General features: G+C 43.7%; 1 protein-coding gene across 1 annotated transcript; it reads right to left on the reverse strand.

Annotated features, from left to right (window-relative positions):
- Window positions 1–2,772: 2,772 nt before the first annotated feature.
- On the reverse strand, window positions 2,773–5,720 carry FZD8 (frizzled class receptor 8). Its single transcript, XM_047066233.1, is given in 2 exon segments — window positions 2,773–3,777; window positions 3,779–5,720. Coding segments are annotated over 2 exon segments (2,082 nt in total). The 5' UTR covers window positions 4,856–5,720.
- Window positions 5,721–21,152: the final 15,432 nt, after the last annotated feature.

The raw sequence follows: 21,152 nt of genomic DNA on the forward strand, positions 1-21,152 counted from the left end.
CTAAGTAGTGACTTTTAGCTCTCTCCCCACCCCATATATGTGGTAAAGACTATGGGAAGTGCCCTCAAAATTACACTTTATTACTGAAACTGTAAAGTTTATGGCTGGCTTATATACTCTATATAAGCGTCACCACATGGGTTCGATGCAGGCCACTTATTGGGACTTAAGTTACAAAACAGTAATTCTTTAATAAATAAAACTGCTGGGAGGTGAAGATTTTACAGTGCCTCTGACTTTAAGAAATATAATCAGCATGATAGCTAAAGGAGGTGTTCTTTTATGGCATATCTAATTTAAAAATCCAATTACCACCAAGAATTACTCTGGAAAGGATTTGCAAAATGTTTCTACGAAGAAACTCTTCTTAAAAGCCTCTCACACGAGAAAGATCAGCCAAGGAAGTAGTTTCCATCCTATTAATTAAAAAAAATTTTTTTAATCACGAAATATTCCTATTAAGAAAAGTAAAGAGAACAAACATTTTAGCAGGATGCAGAGAACATGTCGCCTCCGCCCTGCAATGTTTGATGCCCCCCATCATTAGCAGGGGTAGCTGCCCATTTCTTATCTTGATTGACAGGTTAATAAGGGACCTGGGGCTATCTTTTCAGTATGAACACACAACCTTACCAATTACTTTTAAATTATTGCTAATCTGTCAGAAAATAACAAGCATGAGGAATAAAAATATCTGGAAAAGTGAAATGTCTGAAGAAGCATTTACTTCCGGTGCTTTTAAAAGGTTCAGTTCAGAAAACTTGCCAGAATTTACTCAATAGAATTTAGGCACTGAGGGTTTTTTTCCTTTTTTTTTTTTTTAAGAAAAACTTGTAGTTTATAATAGTTCATTGGTTCAATTAGGGGCGAAAAAGAAGGGAGTTTTGTAATGCAATTGTCCAGCAAAGGAAAACGCTTTAAATTGGGGGATTATGTGCACAGACCACCTGTAGGGCATTCAGAGCCCTTTTCTATAATGCTTCAACCCATGCCTAGCTGCCTGCAGGCTGGCTAACAATGCCGGGAAAAGCTGTTTAAAAGGCTGAGCGCACTTGTGCCTCTGGTCTTCACTAACTGTTACAAGTCTTCCTCTCCCTCGCTCTCTCTCCTTTTTAAAGTAAAAGTCCCACATCCCTTTAATGGAAGAACTTTAAGGCTCCGCGGTGGCCAATTGGTCTGCACCAAGAGGAGCCGGGCAGCAGGGAAAGAAACTTCAGACTATACAGCACATTTGGAGAGGAGAAAAGATCAAAGTTTTTCAAACTCAAAAGACCAAGTTCCCTACAGATTAACCCTATTCATTTAGCTCCTCTTAAAGGAATGATGTGCTGGGCCACTGGGCAGACAGGTAAAAAGTTCAACAATTGCCAAAGCATTCTTCTGCTAATTCAACAGCCTTCTGCTCAAATAAATTAGCTTAGTCTTGACAGAGGAACAATAGCTTTTTCTCTAGAAAAAGAAGCACATTTGATATACACAAGCCTGGAAGGTTATTAAGATGTTAACCCGTTAGTTTAATCCATTAAAGAACGCCTGCTCCGCTACCAGATAGTCAAGTGACTTACACTGTAAAGTGCGATCGATGGTTTAAAACATTAACGTCTGCACTTCAGCAGTGTGTTCAGTCCCTGAAAACCCAGGTGCTTTCAAAATCAGGCATGCCAAGAAATAAATGCGGGGTTTTGAAGCCTTTAGTCATATTATACAAGATAAATAACAAGGCCTGAGTGCAATTATTGCCTTGCAAAAGTTCCACTTACATACACTAAGGTGAGTGTTGTTATCCATGGATCAGAAAAGAGCTCTCATGAAAAACACCATCTTTGGGGAAGGTGCAAAAACTCAATTTTGATTTCAGTTCAACAGTGATATTTACTTTGCTAACAACTTAAGAACTAGAGTTTAACAGGTCATTTTCTCCATGCCTAAGGTCAGAGTACAAAATGAGAAACCAGAAAATGTCCATTTTTTTCCAGCGTGTCCTTAGCAAGCACTTTAAAGGTAACAGCTTAGAAGAGGCAGGGGGAGAGGGCGATGTTTAAATCATTTATCAAAAGTCATTTTATTGACAAAATAGAATACTTATATTTGTTCTTACAGGGGTGGCCTCTAAACTTTTTACAAAAAAAATGTACAGACTGTATATCTTTGAATATGTACATATTTTACACATTTTTTACAATTTAACAAATAATTATATAAATACATCCTCTAATGTAAGAAACCCGTATTGACTTGGGGTGTATAATTAAGACATTTCTTGTTTGTTTATTTAAGGCATTTGCCTGGTCATTAAGAATACCCAAACCGTGCAATTCCATTAGGTCGCGGTCATCCCTCCTCTAGGATATGTTAGGAGTAAGAATTTACGTAGGAGAATAGAGGGAGAAAAGCAGGTCCCTCAGGTGAAATCTGTAGATCTGGCTTCAAGCTCAGCAAATGGCAACCAGCGAGGGCTACAAACCTTGCGTTCTGAAACGCAGCAGCAGAGTCCACCCTCCGCTGCCAACAGAGATTAACGCCTGGCGGGAGGAGCTCCACGCATATCAATGGAGGAAAGGGGGCTGGGTCTGGGAGCCTTCAATGCCAGGTACTTTGTTCTAAGCGAGTCATTTAAGTCCCAGCTAATGGATACCATTAAGAGTTCATTATCATGCTAATAGCAATCAACACGGTGAAGGGGTGGGAACCTCAGCCCGTCGAGTGTCCCTTCGCTGCACTAGGTTTCCTCGCCCCCCTCCCCATTCCTTCCGGGTGCCCCCTCCCCTCCTCTCAGACCTGGGACAATGGCATTTGCTTTGGATAAGACACGGAGCTGGCCGTGCCAGATCGCCACGTCAGGCCGGTGCTGACGTCGCTGTAGAGGGATCCCGCCCCACCGCCCGGGACCCCGCCCCCACCGGACCCCACGCCCCCACCACCTCCCGGCACCCCACCCCCCCCTGCGGCCCCAGCGCCCGCGCCCCCCGAAGCACCCTTGCTGGCCCAGCAGCAGCGGGTGCACAGGGCGCGCCACGACTCGAGAGTCTTGCCGGACCAGACCCACACGCCCGAGGTGATGCCCACCACGAGGCACATGAAGTACTTGAGCATGAAGACGGCGTAGTCGGGCCGGCGCGCTTGGTCTGGCTGCAGGTCCCGCAGACACGGGCAGTTGTGCGTGGCCTCCCAGCGCGGGCGGTTGTGCTGCTCATAGAAGAGGCAGGCGACCACGACGGCGGCGGGCACGGTGTAGAGTACGGTGAAGAGACCCAGGCGGATCATGAGCTTCTCCAGTTTGTGCGTCTTGGTGGGGCCGCCCTGCTGCTTGATGACTGAGCGGATGCGGAAGAGCGACACGAAGCCGGCCAGCAGGAACATGGTGCCGATGAAGAGGTAGATGACGAGCGGCGCTAGCACGAAGCCGCGCAGGTTGTCGAGGCTCTGGTTGCCCACGTAGCAGATGCCGGCCACCGGGTCGCCGTCCACGGAGCTGAGCGCCAGGACGGCGATAGACTTGACGCTGGGCACGAGCCACGCGGCCAGGTGGAAGTACTGCGAGTAGCCAGCGATGGCCTCATTGCCCCATTTCATGCCCGCCGCCAGGAACCACGTGAGCGACAGGATCACCCACCAGATGGAGCTGGCCATGCCGAAGAAGTAGACGAGCAAGAAGACCACGGTGCACAGCGCCGGGCCCGTGGTCTCGTAGCGCACGTGCTGCTCCACAGCGCCCAGTTCTTCGTACTCGCCGCGCCCGCCAGGGCCACCCGCGCCCGCGCCCGCCGCGCCCGCGCCCCGCTGCCGCCGCCGCGCCGCCCGCGCCTCCCGTACCGCCCGCTCCGGGCGCGCCGCCGCTGCACGCCACCTTCTCGTGGCCCGCCACCAGGCGTACCAGGTAGCCGACAGACACGAAGAGGTAGCAGGCCGACAGGAAGATAATGGGCCGCTCAGGATACTTGAAGCGCTCCATGTCGATGAGGAAGGTGGAGACGGTGGCGAAGGTGGACACGAAGCACAGCACAGACCACAGGCCGATCCAGAAGACGGTGAAGGCGCGTTCGTCCTGGCTGAAGAAGGGGTTGTGGCAGGGCAGCGCGCAGTTGGCAATCTGGCCGGTCTTGACGCGGTTGTAGAGGGGATGCCGCTCGCTGGACACGCTCACCATGGGCGCGCGGCACTGGCAGCCCGGCTCGCAGGGAGCGGAGCCGCCGCCAGGGGGCCGCGCCTTCCCGCCGCCGCCGCCGCCGCCGCGCGTGGGGGGCGCCGCTGCGTCCACGCCGCCACCGCCCCTGCCGCGGGACGGGGGCCTGGCCCCGGGCGGGCGGCCGTGGCCACTGCCGGAGGGCGGCTGCTCACCCGGGGGCGGCGGCGGCAGGCGGCGCGGCGGATTGGGTGCGGCTGTGGTGAGGTCGGTGCGGTTGTAGTCCATGCACAGCGTGTCGGGGTTGCCCTGCTCCGGCAGCCGGTCGCAGCGCATGCGGTCGGGCCAGGCGAAGCCGTACTGGCGCATGAGGGGTGCGCAGCCGGCCTTGGCGCGCTCGCAGACCGAGCGGCAAGGAGGCAGGGGCTTCTTGTAGTCCTCCAGGCAGATGGGCGTGTACATGCTGCACAGGAAGAACTTGAGGTCGGGCGAGCACTGGATCTCTACTAGCGGCCAGAACTGGTGCACCTCAAGGCCCGCCTCGTCCTGCGTGTCGTGGTTGAACTGGTTGGGCATGTACGTGTAGTTGTAGCCGATGCCCTTGCACAGCGGCACGGTGATCTCTTGGCAAGCCAGCTCCTTAGCCGAGGCAGCCGCCGCACCGCTCGAGCGCTGCAACAGCGCCAAGGCGGCCAGCAAAGAGGTCACTTCCAACAGGTAACCCCACTCCATGCTGCGCGCCTCGGCCCCGCGCCCTTGCCCTCCAGGCGGAGCGCGGAGGGGCGCCGGGGGATTCGGCAAGGGAGCCGGAGAAGGGGAGAGCGGGTGCCCTGCTGGTCTCCTTGCTGCCTCTCCCGGAAGGCGGGCGGAGTGAGGGGGTGGGGGGTGTCTTGCAGTTAACCTAGTCCCTTCTCGGGACGCGTCCGCACCGCGGGGCCCGAAGCCTGGGCAGCGGCAGTGAGGGTGGCCGCAGGCGTGCACCACAGTCCCCGAGAGTCTGCCCTGATGACTCCGGGTCGGTCGAACTCAGCCCTCTCGCAGCACAGTGGCTAGCCCTCCGCTCATCGTCCCTCTCTCGCTCGCTTTCTCTCCGGCGCGTCCGGCCACTTCTCCACGCGGCGCCGGAGACGGTGCGGTGACTTTGCCGGGCACAGAGGGCGGCGGCACAGCAAGTTTCCTTTCGGGCCTCGGTGCGCAGTCAAGATGGCTGGGCCAGGCCGCTCGCCGCTCAGGGTCAGCCCCTGCAGCCCCCTTTCTGTCCCCAGGGACTCATGCTTGCCCCCCAACGCTGCGCTGCTCTGCCGCCGGAGTTCGGGACCCGCCTCCGCAGAGGCCGCCGCCCTCTCTCCCAGGCGTCGGTCCGTCGGTCCGCCGCCGGGACTGACAGACTCCACCTCCGGTAAAAGTCCGCTCCGCGCTTCGGCCAGGAATCCGGCGAGGTGTAGGCAGTCCCCTTCTTGCTAGACACACGGACCCAAATCCAGACCAGAAGGCGGAATAGACACCTGAGCGGCGCGGCCCGCGCCCAGCCACCACTGCCTCCACCGCCGCCTCCTGTTCCTCCACCTCCTCCTCCTCTTCCTCCTCCTCCTCCTCGGCGGGAGCAGCGCCCTTCACCCAACTTCCCGGCTCCGGCCCCGCTCGCACCGCCCGGCCGGCTCATGAATATTTATACAGCGCGGACTCGGTCTCCGCCCTCAGCCGGGCGCGCCAATCGCCGGGAGAGGGGGCGGAGTCTACGCGCTCCCAAGTCTCAGCCTTCCTTAAGGCGGTCCGGAGTGTCCCTGCGGCCATGCGAGCCCTCTGCGGATGGAGAGTTTTGGTAACCTTGGGTTTGACCGCAGAGACCGAGGTTTTGCCACGATTGTCTCCACAGCGCTCAGTGCGTTTGAGGTCTTGGTTCTTTTTCCCCTAGTCTGCACTTGGGGACTGGGATGGGGGTTTTCTGCCTGCGCGTGCGTTTTTAGGCTCCTTTCAAACAAGTCACGTCCCTGCCTACTGCTGCTGCCTGATGTGGGTGACCCCGCGCCCCTCTGTGAGCCGGGCCGGTGGGGAACCCACCCCCACTGGAGTGCAGGGGAGCGTGACTGGGGCCGGGCTGTGCGGGAGAACCGGGAAGGTGTGCTCCTCTTGGGGTTTTTAGAATGATGATGTTTGAGGCTTGGAAGCGTGAGAGGAGTGGGAGACTGCAGTTCATTCTGGATAGTGGGGCTGGACCGAGGGCGCCCCAGAAGGTGTACGGGAGCACAGCCGCCAGCACGCGAGGGGCGGGAGAGGCTCCAGGCACAAGGGCGGGCCCAGGATTCTCCCGCCTCCGCTGATTGGTCAGGGGAGCCTCAGTTTTCTTGCCTGAAAAGTGGGGTAGTAGTACAGATTTCAAAGGGGGTTCTGCTAATTAGGTGGGATAAAATACGTAAAGCATCTGGGACGAAGTTCTTCCTTATGAAGATATAGTTCCCTTCCAGAAAGAAAAGAAAAAGGAAAGAAAGGGAGAGGAAGGAAGAAAAAGAAAGAGCAAAAGACAGAAAGAAAAAGAAAAAAAAAAGTAAGTAAGTTATAAATAGGACGGACTGGAAACTGCGGCTGGCTTCCCTCTCTTCGCTTCGTACTTTTGGAACATATGTATGTCTATCCAAAGTTCACATTTTTTCCAGAGCCTCCTTTTCTACCGTGGGAGGCGGTGCTGAGCCCTGGCGCCGACGCACCGACACGTATCAGCGATCCGCAAGGAGCAGAGGGGACCTGAGCTGCTTTTAGCAGCCACTTGGGACACCGCCAATGAGCACTTGCCCCCGCCAGCTCCGCAACTACCTTAAGACAGGGAGGGGAGGCGGAGGCCTGAAGGGCCGGCGGCCTGGCAGGTTCATTTACGCTTGTTAGGACGTCCCAGGGGGTTGTCTTTCTCCTAGAATGGAGTGTTTATTTTTTAATTGATGTGCTGTTTCATTTAGCGCTTGTATGGAACTCATGCTGTGGCTGTAATTACTGTAATCTCGGGAACAAGCATTTCAGTTAGCCAGGAGGGTGGCAAAATACGTTCTCTCTCTCTCTCTGTCTCCCATTCTCTCCCCCCATTTTCTCTCTCTCCTCTCTCTCTCTTTCTGTTTCAGGATTTTTGCTGTTTGTCAGGTTTCATGGCAGGAACGAGTAGGAATGGAGAACCAAGGTTGTTGAGGGTGTGGGAACAGAGAAGAATTAAGGGTGCATTTGAGGCCAGTTCAGTTTTTTGGGGAGAGGGGGTATGGTGGTGGTAGTTGTCTGTTTAAAAACAACTCTTGTCATGAAACAAAAATAATTAATTAGCAGCATTTGTATATTGCTTGAGCTAATGGAATCTGCGTCTTCCTCCTGTTTTCTCTAGCTTAGTTCAGCAACCTCATTATGCACCACATTCTAAACAGGCAGAACTACCTCGGCCCCCTGCCCTCACCCACCCTTGGGTTTTGGCAAATTCTGTATTTTGGCCAAAAATTCTAGGCATATCTATCAGGCTGTATATCTTTTTCTTTTTTCTTTTAATTGAAATCTAGTTAAACCTCCTTATTCTGAAAAACAACACTTCCTTCCCACTTTTGTTTTGGAAAAACTAAACTCCGTAGGAATCAAATTCAAAAGCTTGAGAAATACTGTAGTAGCTAATTCAGCAGAAAATGATTTCTATTCAAAAATGCAAAGACTTGACCTTTACTTGGTCTTTTTTATGGATTCCTTTCCCCTTTCCTCCTATTTGGAATTCCCTTTTATGGTGTGCTGAATGTAGAAAGTCACCTCTTTGGTTAGTACCTTGTTCATCCTGGGCCATTCCCCAGGACCGTCAGCTGCAGAGCAACAACAGGTAATCGCAGGAGCCCTGAGAGCAGTGAGAAGGCAGTCCCCTCTGTGAGGACCCGCCTGGCACGAGGTTGCCCAGACCACGGATGGGGAGGGGCTGGTCTCCAAAAGCAACACAGGTGGTGAAAAGTTCTACTGCTTTTCTTCAGTAGGGAAACCGTCAAATAGCAAAGTTTAGAATTACACTATATAAATTTACTAGAATTAGGTAAAAACAAACTGACATTTGAAAATTGAGGCTGAAAATAGTTGGTTTTGGCTTTTAATCGGCATTTCAACTTTTTTTCTTTTTTTCTTTTGAGACAAGATGAAAGCTCTGATGATGTGGAATGTGGAAATTTTTGGTAAGTATATTAAGCTTGCAGGAGAAAATAAGCAGACAAAAGTTCAGAGCTCTCAAAAATCATAGTACAAGCTATTTGGGAGATCTTACTGATTTGTGAGATTGAAACCATTTACCTAAAAATCATTAAAATTTACTTTTAATTGAGAGAATATAAGAGTAGCATTTAAAATTACTACTAAATGGCTACTTAACAATCTTTGAGAGCAGAAGAGACTTATGAAGCTAATTAGTGTATAAAAAGCAATGACAGCTAAAAGACACCAGAATCATTTATCAACATTGCTGGCTAAATAATGATCTTTTTTCCTCTTGTATGTAAAGCAGCTGTTTTTTAAGGGAGGGGAAATAGTTTTAGCAGTGACATAAATAATGTAGGAAACTTTCTAGAGGGATTTCTGAACAGATGTCTTGTTACTGAATAGCCTACAAGCATAATAATATATACAGTTGAGGCAGGAAGCTAACTCAGAGGAGGGAATATTTCATAAAACATTGGATATCAAATTAGATAGGAGACTATCAATATAGTGTATGTCTTGAATTTAGAAACTTTGGGGAAATTATGTTTCAGTGGATTATAGTTTAAAAATCCAACATAAAAATCTTGATGCCAGAGTGGGCCCATGTATCAATGTCAATAAAATGATTCATTCAAGATTAAGTGGAGAACCCTTTAGTAACTAATGAAAATCCTCAGGCATTATATAAAACAACAACTGTTTCTCCTAAAAGCTTATTTTCTTTCAGGGAAACAACCAAGTACTATATTATTAGAGAATATACAACTTGATAGGGTAATATTGGGGTTTCTTGGTGTTTTAAAATCTTTCAAAAAATTATGTTTTGAATCACCCACTACATAGATGGAAGAGAAGGTAGAGGTCAACTGGCCCTCCTTCAGTTTCTATTAGAATTAAAATGGGTGAGATTATTTTTATATTCTTCCATATTAACATTAACCTCTATTAAAGATCACCCTCTTGTGTTTTCTCTACAACTAGGAAAAGGATCCCGTCAGAAGGAAGTGCTCTGCTGTGTCTGCTGTAAGAAGGCCCAGTTGTGAATGGATGGAGATAATGGAGCCAAACACAAATGACTGGCCAGGAGTCAGATTTTCACTTTACATGTAGCTGCCATTTTAGAAAATGGCAATTATACTGTCATTATTTCATTTTATAATTCTTCTGGAATATGTTTTAGAAATCAATAATTATGATTTTTCTTCATCCACACTGGAATATTGGCCAGATACCAAAACTCTTCATGCCATAGGATGCGTTGTGCTTTAGTTTGGGAACTTTCAGGTGCCGTTGACCAGTAAGTAAAACTGGATTAGTTAAGAAGGACACTTAATTACTATCATATGTCAATAAATCTGGAAGCAGGGAGTTCCACCATTGTGACTCCATGTTAGGCCTGCAGATAGGCTTCTAGCTCTTGGCTTCCCCTTTGGTTCCCTGGGGCCTCCCATTGTCAAGTCCTCACATTTCATGGGACCACAGCAGAGGCAGGAAGAGTGGCAGAAACTCCCCCTTTGCAGCTGTTCCATTAGAAAAGAAAACCTTTCCTTGAAGATCATCCCCTTAGGTCCTACTGTTGGAACCTGCCATACCACTCTTAGCTGCAAGGGAGGCTGTGAAAGTGAGGATCTGGGGGGTGGCTGGTGGCAGGGCTCTAGGAGTAAGGAAATCAAGGAAGTGAGAATGGCTGTTGAGAGATAAGCAACAGTCAGGCACACATTGCTAGTTGAAATGAACTTTCAAGGAGTCTCATTTTGCCAACATGCCTCATCTTCCAGAGTATTTTGTTCAGGGCTATGAATTAAGTGTGATCTAGACCTTAGAAAACCTTGATATCTACATTTTTTTTTCCTTTTGAAATTCACACAATACAATTCTCTGTACTGTTGGTGTGAAATAAATGTCCAACAGTTTACTACTTGTTTCACTCATAATGTGTATAAACAGGGTACCATAACTGCTTAGTTCCTTTTTGTTAGGCCCCTCCCTTCCCTTTTGGAGACTTCATTAAAAACAATGACACAATTCTGGAATATTACATTGTTTCTTTCTTTTAAGTTATATGATATGACTTTAAAAAATAGACAAATATAGACAATACAGAGAAACTGTATTGAATCCTCTCTCTGAAGGGCTCATGGAAGTGGAAGAATCTTTATACTAAAAAATTTTGGGGGCATCTGGGTGGCTCAGTCAGTTAAACGTCCAACTTCGGCTCAGGTCATGATTTCAAGCTCATGAGTTCAAGCCCGCATTGGGCTTGGTGCTGACAGCTCAGAGCCTGGAGCCTGTTTTGAATTCTGTGTCTCCCTTTCTCTCTGCCCCTCCCCCACTTGTACTCTGTCACTGTCTCTCTCAAAAGGCAAGAGTTTACTTCTGGTAACAATGATCCATTTTAAGTGATGGGGGTGCCTGGGTGAGTCAGCTAGTTAAACATCAGATTCTTGGTTTTGGCTCAGGTCATGATCTCTTGGTTGGAGAGATTGAGCCCCTGTTCAGGCTCTGTGCTGACAGTGGGGAACCTGCTTGGGATTCTCTCTCTTCCTCTCTCCCTGCTACTCCCTTTGCTCACATTCTCTCTCTCTCTCTCTCTCTCTCTCTCTCTCTCTCCCTCAAAATGAAATAAATAAAAATTTGAAAAAATAAAATTATGGTCTGAAACCATAATAAAACTTACATGAGTAATACAATAATAACTATATGGGCACTAAGGGCATGGAAGTGGTGATGATTACAATGGCATTTCTTTCTATTTTGTTTATCTTTGACCAGGTTCAGGTAAACATATATAATTTTTTTTTTTTTGAAAGAGAGAAACAGAGTGGGGGAGGGGCAGAGAGAGAATATTAAGCAGGCTCCACACCTAGGGCAAAGCCCAGTGTGGGACTCGATCTCACGAACTGTGAGATCATGACCTGAGCCAAAATCAAGAGTCAGATGCTTAACCGACTGAGCCACCCAGGTGCCCCAACAGGCAGTAATTTTTTTAAGTGTATTTATTTATTTTGAGAGAGAGAGAAAGGGCATGTGCATGAGTTGGGGAGGGGCAGGAAAGAGACTCCCAAGCAGGCTCTGCACTGTCAGCACAGAGCCCATGGGACTCCATCTCCAAGAACCTTGAGCCAAAACCACGAGTCAGATGCTTAATCGACTGAGCCACCCAGGTGTCCCTACATGTAATTTTATTCAAGAGGTGACAGCACTTGTTTTTTTGTCTGGTGTGAGTCTTGCATGCTTTCTCAGAAGCAAATGTACTTCTAAATGATTAACCTTATAGTTTTTAGTAAGTTTAATTCATAGTATATTAATTTATAGAGACAAAATAAGAAAAAAGGGTGCAATTAGTATGTGAAATTTACTGAAATCATATCATATCACATTAATATGAACTCCTGGTGTGCTTTCCCAAAACAATTCTGTAGAGTTTAGTTTGAAAAGTCCTAGTCCAGAATGTGTTCAAAATATACTATCAAGTGAAATAAAGCAGGATATAGAACTATATGGTATGAGCCCAGTTATACTATTATGTATGTGTAGAAAAAAAAAACTGGAAGGAGTTCACAAAAATATTACTTATAGTTGTGGTTGAATTGGATTAATTAAGAGTAATCTTTCTTTTCTTTTTTTTATAATGGTCTGAATTTTATACTGAGAAAAGATTATCTTGAAACAACCCCAGGTTTAGCATTTATTATGCATTATTTTTGGCTGTTCTTTTTTAAAATGTTTTATTTATTTGTTTTGAGAGAGAGAGAAAGACCGTGCAAGCAGGGGAGGGGCAGAGAGAGAGGGAGAGAGAGAGAATCCCAAGCAGGCTCCACGTTGTCAGTGCAGAGCTGGATGTGGGGCTCAATTCCATGAACCATGAGATCAAGACCTGAGCAGAGATCAAGAGTTGGACATTTACCCAGGTGCCCCTGGGCTGTTCTTTACTTTCCATATTTTGTCTGTTTTCCTTACATGGATGAAAATTACCAGAGAGCAAGAATCATGTCTTAGTTATCTGTTTCTCCCCACAGAGATTCTATCCCATGTATAACACTATGCTGTCAAAGCATGCTGGTCGATTTACAGATTGACTTATTGTCCTTACCTTTGGTATGATTCTGTCTCCCAGTGCTCCAGAACTATCCTTCTGATTGAGAATCTGCAGTTTTGAATGTGGTGAGAGGGAGGAAAGGAGGAAGGAAGCTTGTTACTGCAGGGCCACAGAACTGGCATTAGAAGCAGAACTCTGGGGGTAGGTACCCATGGGGACAGGTAGCCTACAGCCTCTCTGAGCTTCACTTCTTCATGGTTAAAGTATGGAATGACACACATGAGTCCCCTATTGGTTGTGAGAGTTAGATATGCTACAAGCTAAAAGGCACCAAGCACAACGTCTGGACTTAAATGAATTGAGCTTCATAAGAGTTTTCTCTTAATGCTAGAGTGATAGGAAATGTATCTATGACCACGAAATTACAGCCGCAAGATGAAGTTACCCTGATGTTATACTTAATTTTTTTTTATTGGGAGGAAGATCTTTTTTACCTCTCCTTCATAAATTCTATAAATATTTAGTACCGATTGTTTTGGTTATTATTGATGTGTAGCACTGACCCCAAATCTTGGTGGTTTAAAATAACCTTTTTGTGTGTGTGTGTGTGTGTGCTCACAATTTTAAGGGTCAGGAACTTAAGAGGGGCTTGCAGACCTTGCTTGGGATTTCCCTTGTAGGACAACAGTCATCTAAGGACTTGACAGGGTTAAATGACCAAGGTGGCTGACTCAATCAGCTACCAGTTGATGCTCTCAACTAGAACACCTTTGCGTGTACCTTCCAGTGTGGCAACATCAGAGTAGTTAGACTCCTTGGACCCCTTACAGTGTGGGGCATTCCCCAGAGTGAGCATCTCAAGAGAAGCAGGTGAAAATGGCATGAACTTTCTTTTTCTTTCTTTCTTTTTTTTTTTTTTAATTTTTTTTTTCAACGTTTATTTATTTTTGGGACAGAGAGAGACAGAGCATGAACGGGCGAGGGGCAGAGAGAGAGGGAGACACAGAATCGGAAACAGGCTCCAGGCTCTGAGCCATCAGCCCAGAGCCTGATGCGGGGCTCGAACTCCCGGACCGCGAGATCGTGACCTGGCTGAAGTCGGACGCTTAACCGACTGCGCCACCCAGGCGCCCCTCTTTCTTTCTTTCTTTCGTGATTTAGCAGCAAATTTATGCAGCATCCCTCTGCTGTACTCCGCTGGTTGAAGCTGTAAAAGCCAGCTCAGATGGAAGGAACGTCAAACACATTGGGGGCCATATTTTAGAACTGCCACACCAAACAAGTGCTGGGTCCTATGTTAAATGTTAAAGCTATAAAGATGGATGAGACATTGCATTAGTCTGAGTTCTCCAGAGAAACAGAACCAATGGGATATATATGATTTATTCTGAGGAATTGGTTCATGCGATTTTGAAGGGTGAGAAGTGTCACATCTGGATCTGCAGGCTGGAGGTTCAGGAAGGCCAGGCGTGTAGTTCAGTCCCACTCTGAAGGCCTGAGGACAAAGGGGGCTAATGGTGTCATTCCCAGTCTCAGGGCAGGAGAAGACTGATGTGTCAGATCAAACAGGCAGAGAGGGGTCAATTCTCCCTTCCTTTAACTTTTGGTCTATCCATGCCCTCAGTGGATGGACAATGCCCACTCACACTGAGAAGGGCAGTGTGCTTTAGGATCCACTGATTCAAATGTTAATCTCTTCCAGAAAGGCCCTCAACAGACACACCTAGAAATAATAGTTAGCCAAATATTGGGGTACCCTGTGATCTAGTCAAGTTAACACATAAAATTAACCATCACAGATATTATTTCTTTTATAGGAAACTCACATGGGACAGCTACAGATATACAACTACAAAGCCATTTCATTGAAATATTTACAAACTACATGGAAATAATATTAGGGAACAACTGAATGTGCTGGAAAGAGCTGGGAAAGGCCTTTGCAGAGGTTTTAGAGAATGATCACTGAGTTTGCTAATTTGAGGAGAGGCCTAATGTTCTAAGCATGTGACAGCATTTACAAATCTCCAAGATAATTGCCTTTGCATTTGTTACATTTGCTCATGTAACAGCAAGAACATTCCTTTAACAGAAACATTTTTATTCGCATTTAATCAGTTAACATAATTTGCACCTTTGGCAAGTTACATTTGGATAGACAGAGTTCAGTGTATGTTTTCAGCTTCCAATAACGAGATGCTAGCTCAAAGTGACCTAGAGGACACATTATCTCATATTACCTGGGATCTGGGGGTGGGATGGCTGCAAAGTTGGTTAATACTGTGAAACCATGATGCCCTAGAGACGGGGTCCTTTCTATTTCTTTCTGTGTTAGCCTCAGTATGTTGGTTAGTTTCCCTCATGGTTCCAAAGTGGTTGCAGATCACTGGTTACAGTTCATATCTTCACACACCAATATCCAGAGGTAGAAAGAGGAATATTGTCTGTGTCTCCAGCCTTTCCTGGAACAGAATTGGGTGACAGGTCACAACAGTGAGCCCTGCCTAGCTGAGGAGGGATCATTTGAACAAAATCAGGGCTTTTCCACCTAGGAAGAAGGGTAGGGGGACAGCCTTATGTAGGTAACCATGGGTCTCTGCTGGAACCCCACAGCCTGTTACACCACACATAAGAAGCTGGTATTTCTTTGTGCCTAGCTCCTATTGTCCAAGGTCAGACACTGTATAACCTAGCAGTCTTTGAAGAAGATTCTCGTGCTCTTTGTCAATTACCAGCAAAACTGAAGTCTGTTCTCCTCCTTTCCCCACAACTGTATGCAGGTGGGATCTGTTAATAAGATTCCAGTTATTTGTTTCACTAGAGCAATGTGTTTTGCTTAAAAGGATAGTATATTTCTGCTTTCAGAAATCCAGTTGCCTTTAGGGCCTCTTGGCCAGGCCAGGTTGGAGAATGGCTGTCTGGCAGAACGAGCTGGGTGGTTTGTAGTGTTTGCTCATGTCCCTGTCTCACCACAAACTCCCTGCAGGGCAATTACTTGAAGGAACACCTTACTAAACAGCTGGGAAGCATGACTGTTAAGGACTGCCAGAGATGAAAATTTATTTCTCACCTGTGTGGTTTCCAGAACCACATGGCTCCGAGTAATGAAAAGCTTGCAAGAAGCTGCAGAGAACGTAGAATCCAGGGGAACCATATGGGTGTTTCTGTAGTTATGTCCAACTGCCTGCAACCAGTGCCCCCAAACAAACCCATGTCTAGAGAATTATGACCCATGAAAGATTGTACTTTATCTCTCCTCTAGCATTTTGTGTCTTATTCAATTTCACTTTCTGTATATTATTCCTATCTTTACAACATTTATGCTTCTTAGGAAAATCTTTGTGGCATAATGGCTGAGCAATGTTTTTGTATTGATCTTGGCAATTGCCTTTCTTCTGTAGCTGCTAGGTCAAGGGGTTCCTTGCTTACGCAATCTTGCCTACAAACCTTTTAGTAGAATGTGATTACTGGACTTGTTAGAACAGGGTTTTCTACCAGGAGATTCCTCTGTCTCACCCAAGGTAAACCAGATACACCTAGGTGGCTTTTCATGTTACCTATTTGCTCCCACTCCCTTTTGTAACTCTGTGCCTCAGTAAACTACTGTCACTCTTGGGGGAAAAATCGCTCTTCAGATGTATTTTCTTTATCATGTTCTGCCACTTTTGGGAGCTTATAAGGAAGGATTCTCATTTTACTTGTTAGCCTATTACCCGGTTGATTATTAAATCATTATGTCTTCCAATGGGATCCATGTGGTCTCTGAATTCCTATTTCAAAAAATATATCTATCTTCACATCTCCCGTGGCATCATCTCTTCATTTTGTATGTCTTTCGTTTTATCCTCCAGTCTTAAAATAAATAGAACAAAACAATTCACCTTATGTTTTATCTGTCAAAAATCTGAAAAGATTCATTTTCCATTAGGATTCTATTGGAGTTTGGTTACCTTGTGGTAATAAAATATCAAGGTTTCTGCTGGAAGGTAATCCATTGAAATTATACATCCCGATTTTTTTTTATTAGAGTAAAAAATGTAGGTAAAACTAAGAGTGAACCCTAACCTATAATTCATAATTGCAGAGTGATGGATGTGAGCCTTGTTCCTAAATCCTCCAAGTGAGCAATGAAAACTGTACTTAGGCAACGAAGTTTGGATTCTCTGCAAATAGTTACTATAGGGAATAGTCACTTCACTTAAGAATAGGAGTGACCAGAATAAGGATGGAAGTAGTTTGATCTGTGTTACATTGGTAGTGTATTGGAGGATAGTGAAGGAAGACTGGATGGACAAGGTTGGAGTAGAATAATAATGTTATACTGCCATTTATCGCATGCCTTTGATGTGTGAGGCTTTGGGCTTGACTTTTTTTTTTTTTATCGTTTAGGATGTTTTGGCTATTAGTAACTGTTTACTCAAACTGGCTCATGCAAGATGAAAATTTATTTTCTCACATAACAAGAAGTATAGAAGTAGGGTAGATTTCCAGGCTGGTTGATACAGGTTTTCAAAATATCATCAAAGAATCAGGTTCTTTCTGTCTTCTCTGTCCTGCCTCCCTGAGGGTGTTGACAGTGGTGACCTCAGGGTCACAAGATGGCTATAGCAGTTGTGGGCTTCATGTCTAGAGACAATATCCCATGAGGTACAACAAACAAACAAACAAACAAACAAACAACAATGGGGCTATTTCTTTTCCCTTTCTTAGGAAGACACCTTTCCCCCAAATCTGGAATACTACATGGCTGTATTGGGCTGGACCCCCATTCCTAAACCAATCATTGGTAAAAGAAATGGGACTACCACACTGACTTAAAGAAATCAAGTTTCCCCATCTCCTGAGCTGACAGTTAGCTGACTTTGTTTAATTTCAAATAGACTAAACCGGAGTTTCCAATTTCCCACAGTTTCACCAACACTGGGGAGATCACACTATCGGTCTAATTTTACAAAGGAAACTCATTTTTTAAATCTGTGTTTCTCTTTGCTAATGGTATATATTTTTTGACCATTTGCATTACCTTTTCTACAAATTACTTCTTATTCTTTGTCCATTCTTTCCTCCTGCGTTGTTTTGCCATTTCTTTATTTATCTTGATTTGGTGAAGTCTTAAAAATGTCTTGGATATTCATCCTTTATGCTTTGAAGATGTTTTCTCTTGAGTCTGTGGCTTATATTTTTGTTTTCTTATTATATCTTTGGTAATACAGAGTCTTAAAAATTTTAATCTACTCAAATATATCAGTCTTCTCTTTTTTTATTTTTTGGTCTTGTTTAAGAAATCCTCCCCTAACATGTAAAGTTATTTATGCTATATTTTTTTTTCTAAAAGTTTTGAGGCTTTTCTTGTCATATTTAGGTTTTAACCCATATGGAATTTATTTTTGTGATTCATGTGAAGTAGGTATCTAATTTTATTTCTTTGCTTATGCATTGCCAGTTAAGAATATAGTTACTCAATGGTCCATTAATTTTCTTCATTTGTAAGGTCACCTCTAGTGTATACCTGTACACTTATATGTACCTAAGTTTGTTACTAAGTTCTATCCAGTTACACTAATCTATTTTTTACCTCTGCACTAACACATATTTTAATTACTGCGGTTTTATAAGCTTTAGTTTCTAGTAGGTGAGGACATATTGATCTTGCTTTTCAAAACTATCCTGGTTTTTTACATCTATTTTCTTCCAAGAATTTCAGTACCACTTTGTTTAAATTTCTGTGAAAACACTGTTGTGTCTATGGCTTTGTTTCCCCATTAGTCCTAATTTGTACCATTTGAATAATTTTCTTAAATAATCTTGTCGGAAGTTTGTTCATTTTTTTTAGTCTTTTTTTAAGGAATTTGTATTTAGTTTTGTTGAATCTAACTTTTATTATAATTACTCTTTTAAATCAAGAATTATTTAGAAGTGTTTTTTAATTCTAATTTTTATCATGTTTTGGTTAGAGAACGTATTCTGTATGATGTAGATTTTTTTTTTTATGAGTTATGGCTCTGTCTAATGTCAAGTTTTGTAAATGTTCTATGTGTGGGGGAAAGGTGTATGATTTTCCCTGTTGTGTGCAGGGTTCTAGAAATGAAAATTGAAAAATTTAAGTTAAAATATCCTATTGAAATTGTGAATTTCTAGGTTCTTCCCAGTAAATCCATTTTTAGGCTGTGTTGCTGGGTGCATAAAGATTCAAAATTCTTAGATTTCCTGGTGGATTGCTCCTTTCATTACTGAGTAATAACTCTCTTTATTCTTAATCATTCGACCTCCTTAAAGTCAATTTTGCTGATGGTTATATGTTTAGATGCGGCTTTGCTGTTGTTATTGCTAGTATTTTTCAGAGATTTAACACCCCCCCCTTGCTTTTACTTTCTTTTTTTTCTTTCAGTTTTTCTATGTCATTATGTTTAAAATGAGTCTCTTATTAACAAAATATAACTGCATTTTCAAAATACGATCTGGAAGTCTCTGTATCTTATCTAGGAAATTTAGTTTTCTTTACATTTGTTATGATTACTATTATATTAAATTTCATCAAATCTAAGCTGTGATTGATTGTAAGATGCAACATCGTTTAAGTTACTATTAAGAAACAAAAAAATATAAGAATTAAACAGTGACACAATGTTTATTTGAACCTTATTCAGAGCTCTTTTATAGTTAGTTATAGATATTTAAAAATAATATGTTGATCTTATGTATAAATATAAGGGAAATAAATGAATAAAGTATTTCTAAAAGCCATCACATTCAGAGTCTAACTCTTCTCAATTAGTTTTTGACTTAGGGTTACCAAAATTTGTGTTTGCCTGGCCCTATCACCCTCTGTGCTATCAAAAGCAGCATTTCTCAAAAGAACTAAAATAGAATAGAATGGGCTCTTCTACTGACTTGGCAATTATATAGAATAAACCTCTTTTTGAATCTAGCTTTGGGAATGTTGTTAAACCTGTTTGATTCATCACCTTCTCATCACTCTCTCCCCACAACTGTTTGGTTCTTAACACTTAAAATACTGCTCTACTATTTTTTTCAGGATTTTCTTCTGAGGAACTGACACCAGTGCAAGTTTTGGTGCTGGCACTTTGATGTTCATGTATACATAGTCATTGACATCCATGTTACAGTTTCTGCCTGGCCAACAGTAATTTTAAAACACCATCAGTTGAAATACACATTCTGATTTCAGAGATGTTAAAACATGAATGCATGTGCAGCTTAGAATGGATGAAACATTTTATAATTTAATTACATATAAAGATGAAAGTTATTTTATGCTTTATTCTGATTTCTCTTTGACATACCTTTTTTTCTGGAATAAGTTCCCACCTTTCCTGCCTATCATTGGATCAAGATTTCTTTAGTCTCCATTACTAGACTGGAAGTTACACATTTTATTTTATTTTTTTTGTAAACTAAGTTTTTAACATCCATATTTGACTTAACAAAGTTATTCAGTATCTCTATTCACTTCTTTTTTAAAAATTAAAGTGTAGTTTATATACAATGTTATATTAATTTCAGGAGGACAACATAGTGATTTGACAATTCTATACATTAAGCTATGCTTACCATGATTAGTGTAGTCATCGTCTGTCACCATACAATGTTACTACAATATTATTGACTATACCCATATGCTGTACTTTTTATTCCCATGATTTATTTATAATTTATTTATAACTGGAAGTTTGTACCTCTTAATCTTCTTCACCCATTTCACCCACCCCCAATTTTCTCCGCTCTGACAACCACCAGCTTATCTCCTGTGTTTATGATTCTGCTTCTGTTTTTATTTGTTGTTTTTTAGATTCCACATGTAAGTGAAATCATATGGTCTTTGTCTTTCTCTGTCTGACTTATTTCACCTAGCATAATACCCTCTAGGTCTATCCATGTTGTTACAAATGGCAAGATCTTATGTTTTTTTATAGCTGAGTAAACTTCCATTATGTATATATAACGTATCTTTTTTATCCATTCATTTATCGATGGACACTTAGGCTTCTTTCATAACTTGCTATTGTAAACAATGCGGCAATAAACACAATGGTGCATATATCTTTCTGAATTCATATTTTTGTATCCTGTGAGTAAATTACTGGATTATATGGTATTTCTATTTTTAATATTTTCAGGAAGCTCTATACTGTTTTCCACAGTGGATGCACCAGCTTGCATTCCCACCAATAGTGCACAAAGATTCCTTTTTCTTCACATTCTCACCAACACTTGTTCCTTGTCTTTTGATACCAGTCATTCTGACAGGTGTAAAGTGGTGCCTCATTGGGGTGTTGACTTGTATTTCCTTCATGATGTTGAGTATCTTCATGCATCTGTTGGCCATCTGTTTGTCTTCTTTGGGAAAATATCTGTTCAGGTCTCTGTCCATTTTTTAATTGGACTACTCATTTTTTTTTTGGTGTTGAGTTCTAAGTTCTTTATATATTTTGGCTATTAACTCCTTATTTGCAAATATCTTCTCCCATTCAATAGGTTGCCTTTTCATTTTGTTGGTGGTTTCCTTTGCTGTTCAGAAGCTTTTTATTTTGATGTAGTCCCAATAGTTTATTTTTGCTTTTGTTTTCCTTGCCTGAGGAGAAGTATCTAGAAAAAATGTTGCTAAGGCTGATGTCAAAGAGATTACTGCCTAGGTTTTCTTTAGGAGTTCTATAGTTTCAAGTCTCAAACTTAGGTATTGAATCCATTTTGAATTTATTTTTATGTATGATGTAAGAAAGTGGTCCAGTTTTATTCCTTTGCACATAGCTGTCCAGTTTTCCCAGCACCATT

The sequence above is a fragment of the Lynx rufus genome, unplaced genomic scaffold (genome assembly GCF_022079265.1).
Source record: "Lynx rufus isolate CCGP_SWC_20201006 ecotype Redwood Valley unplaced genomic scaffold, mLynRuf1.p SCAF_7, whole genome shotgun sequence".
In the NCBI taxonomy this organism is placed as follows: domain Eukaryota; kingdom Metazoa; phylum Chordata; class Mammalia; order Carnivora; family Felidae; genus Lynx; species Lynx rufus.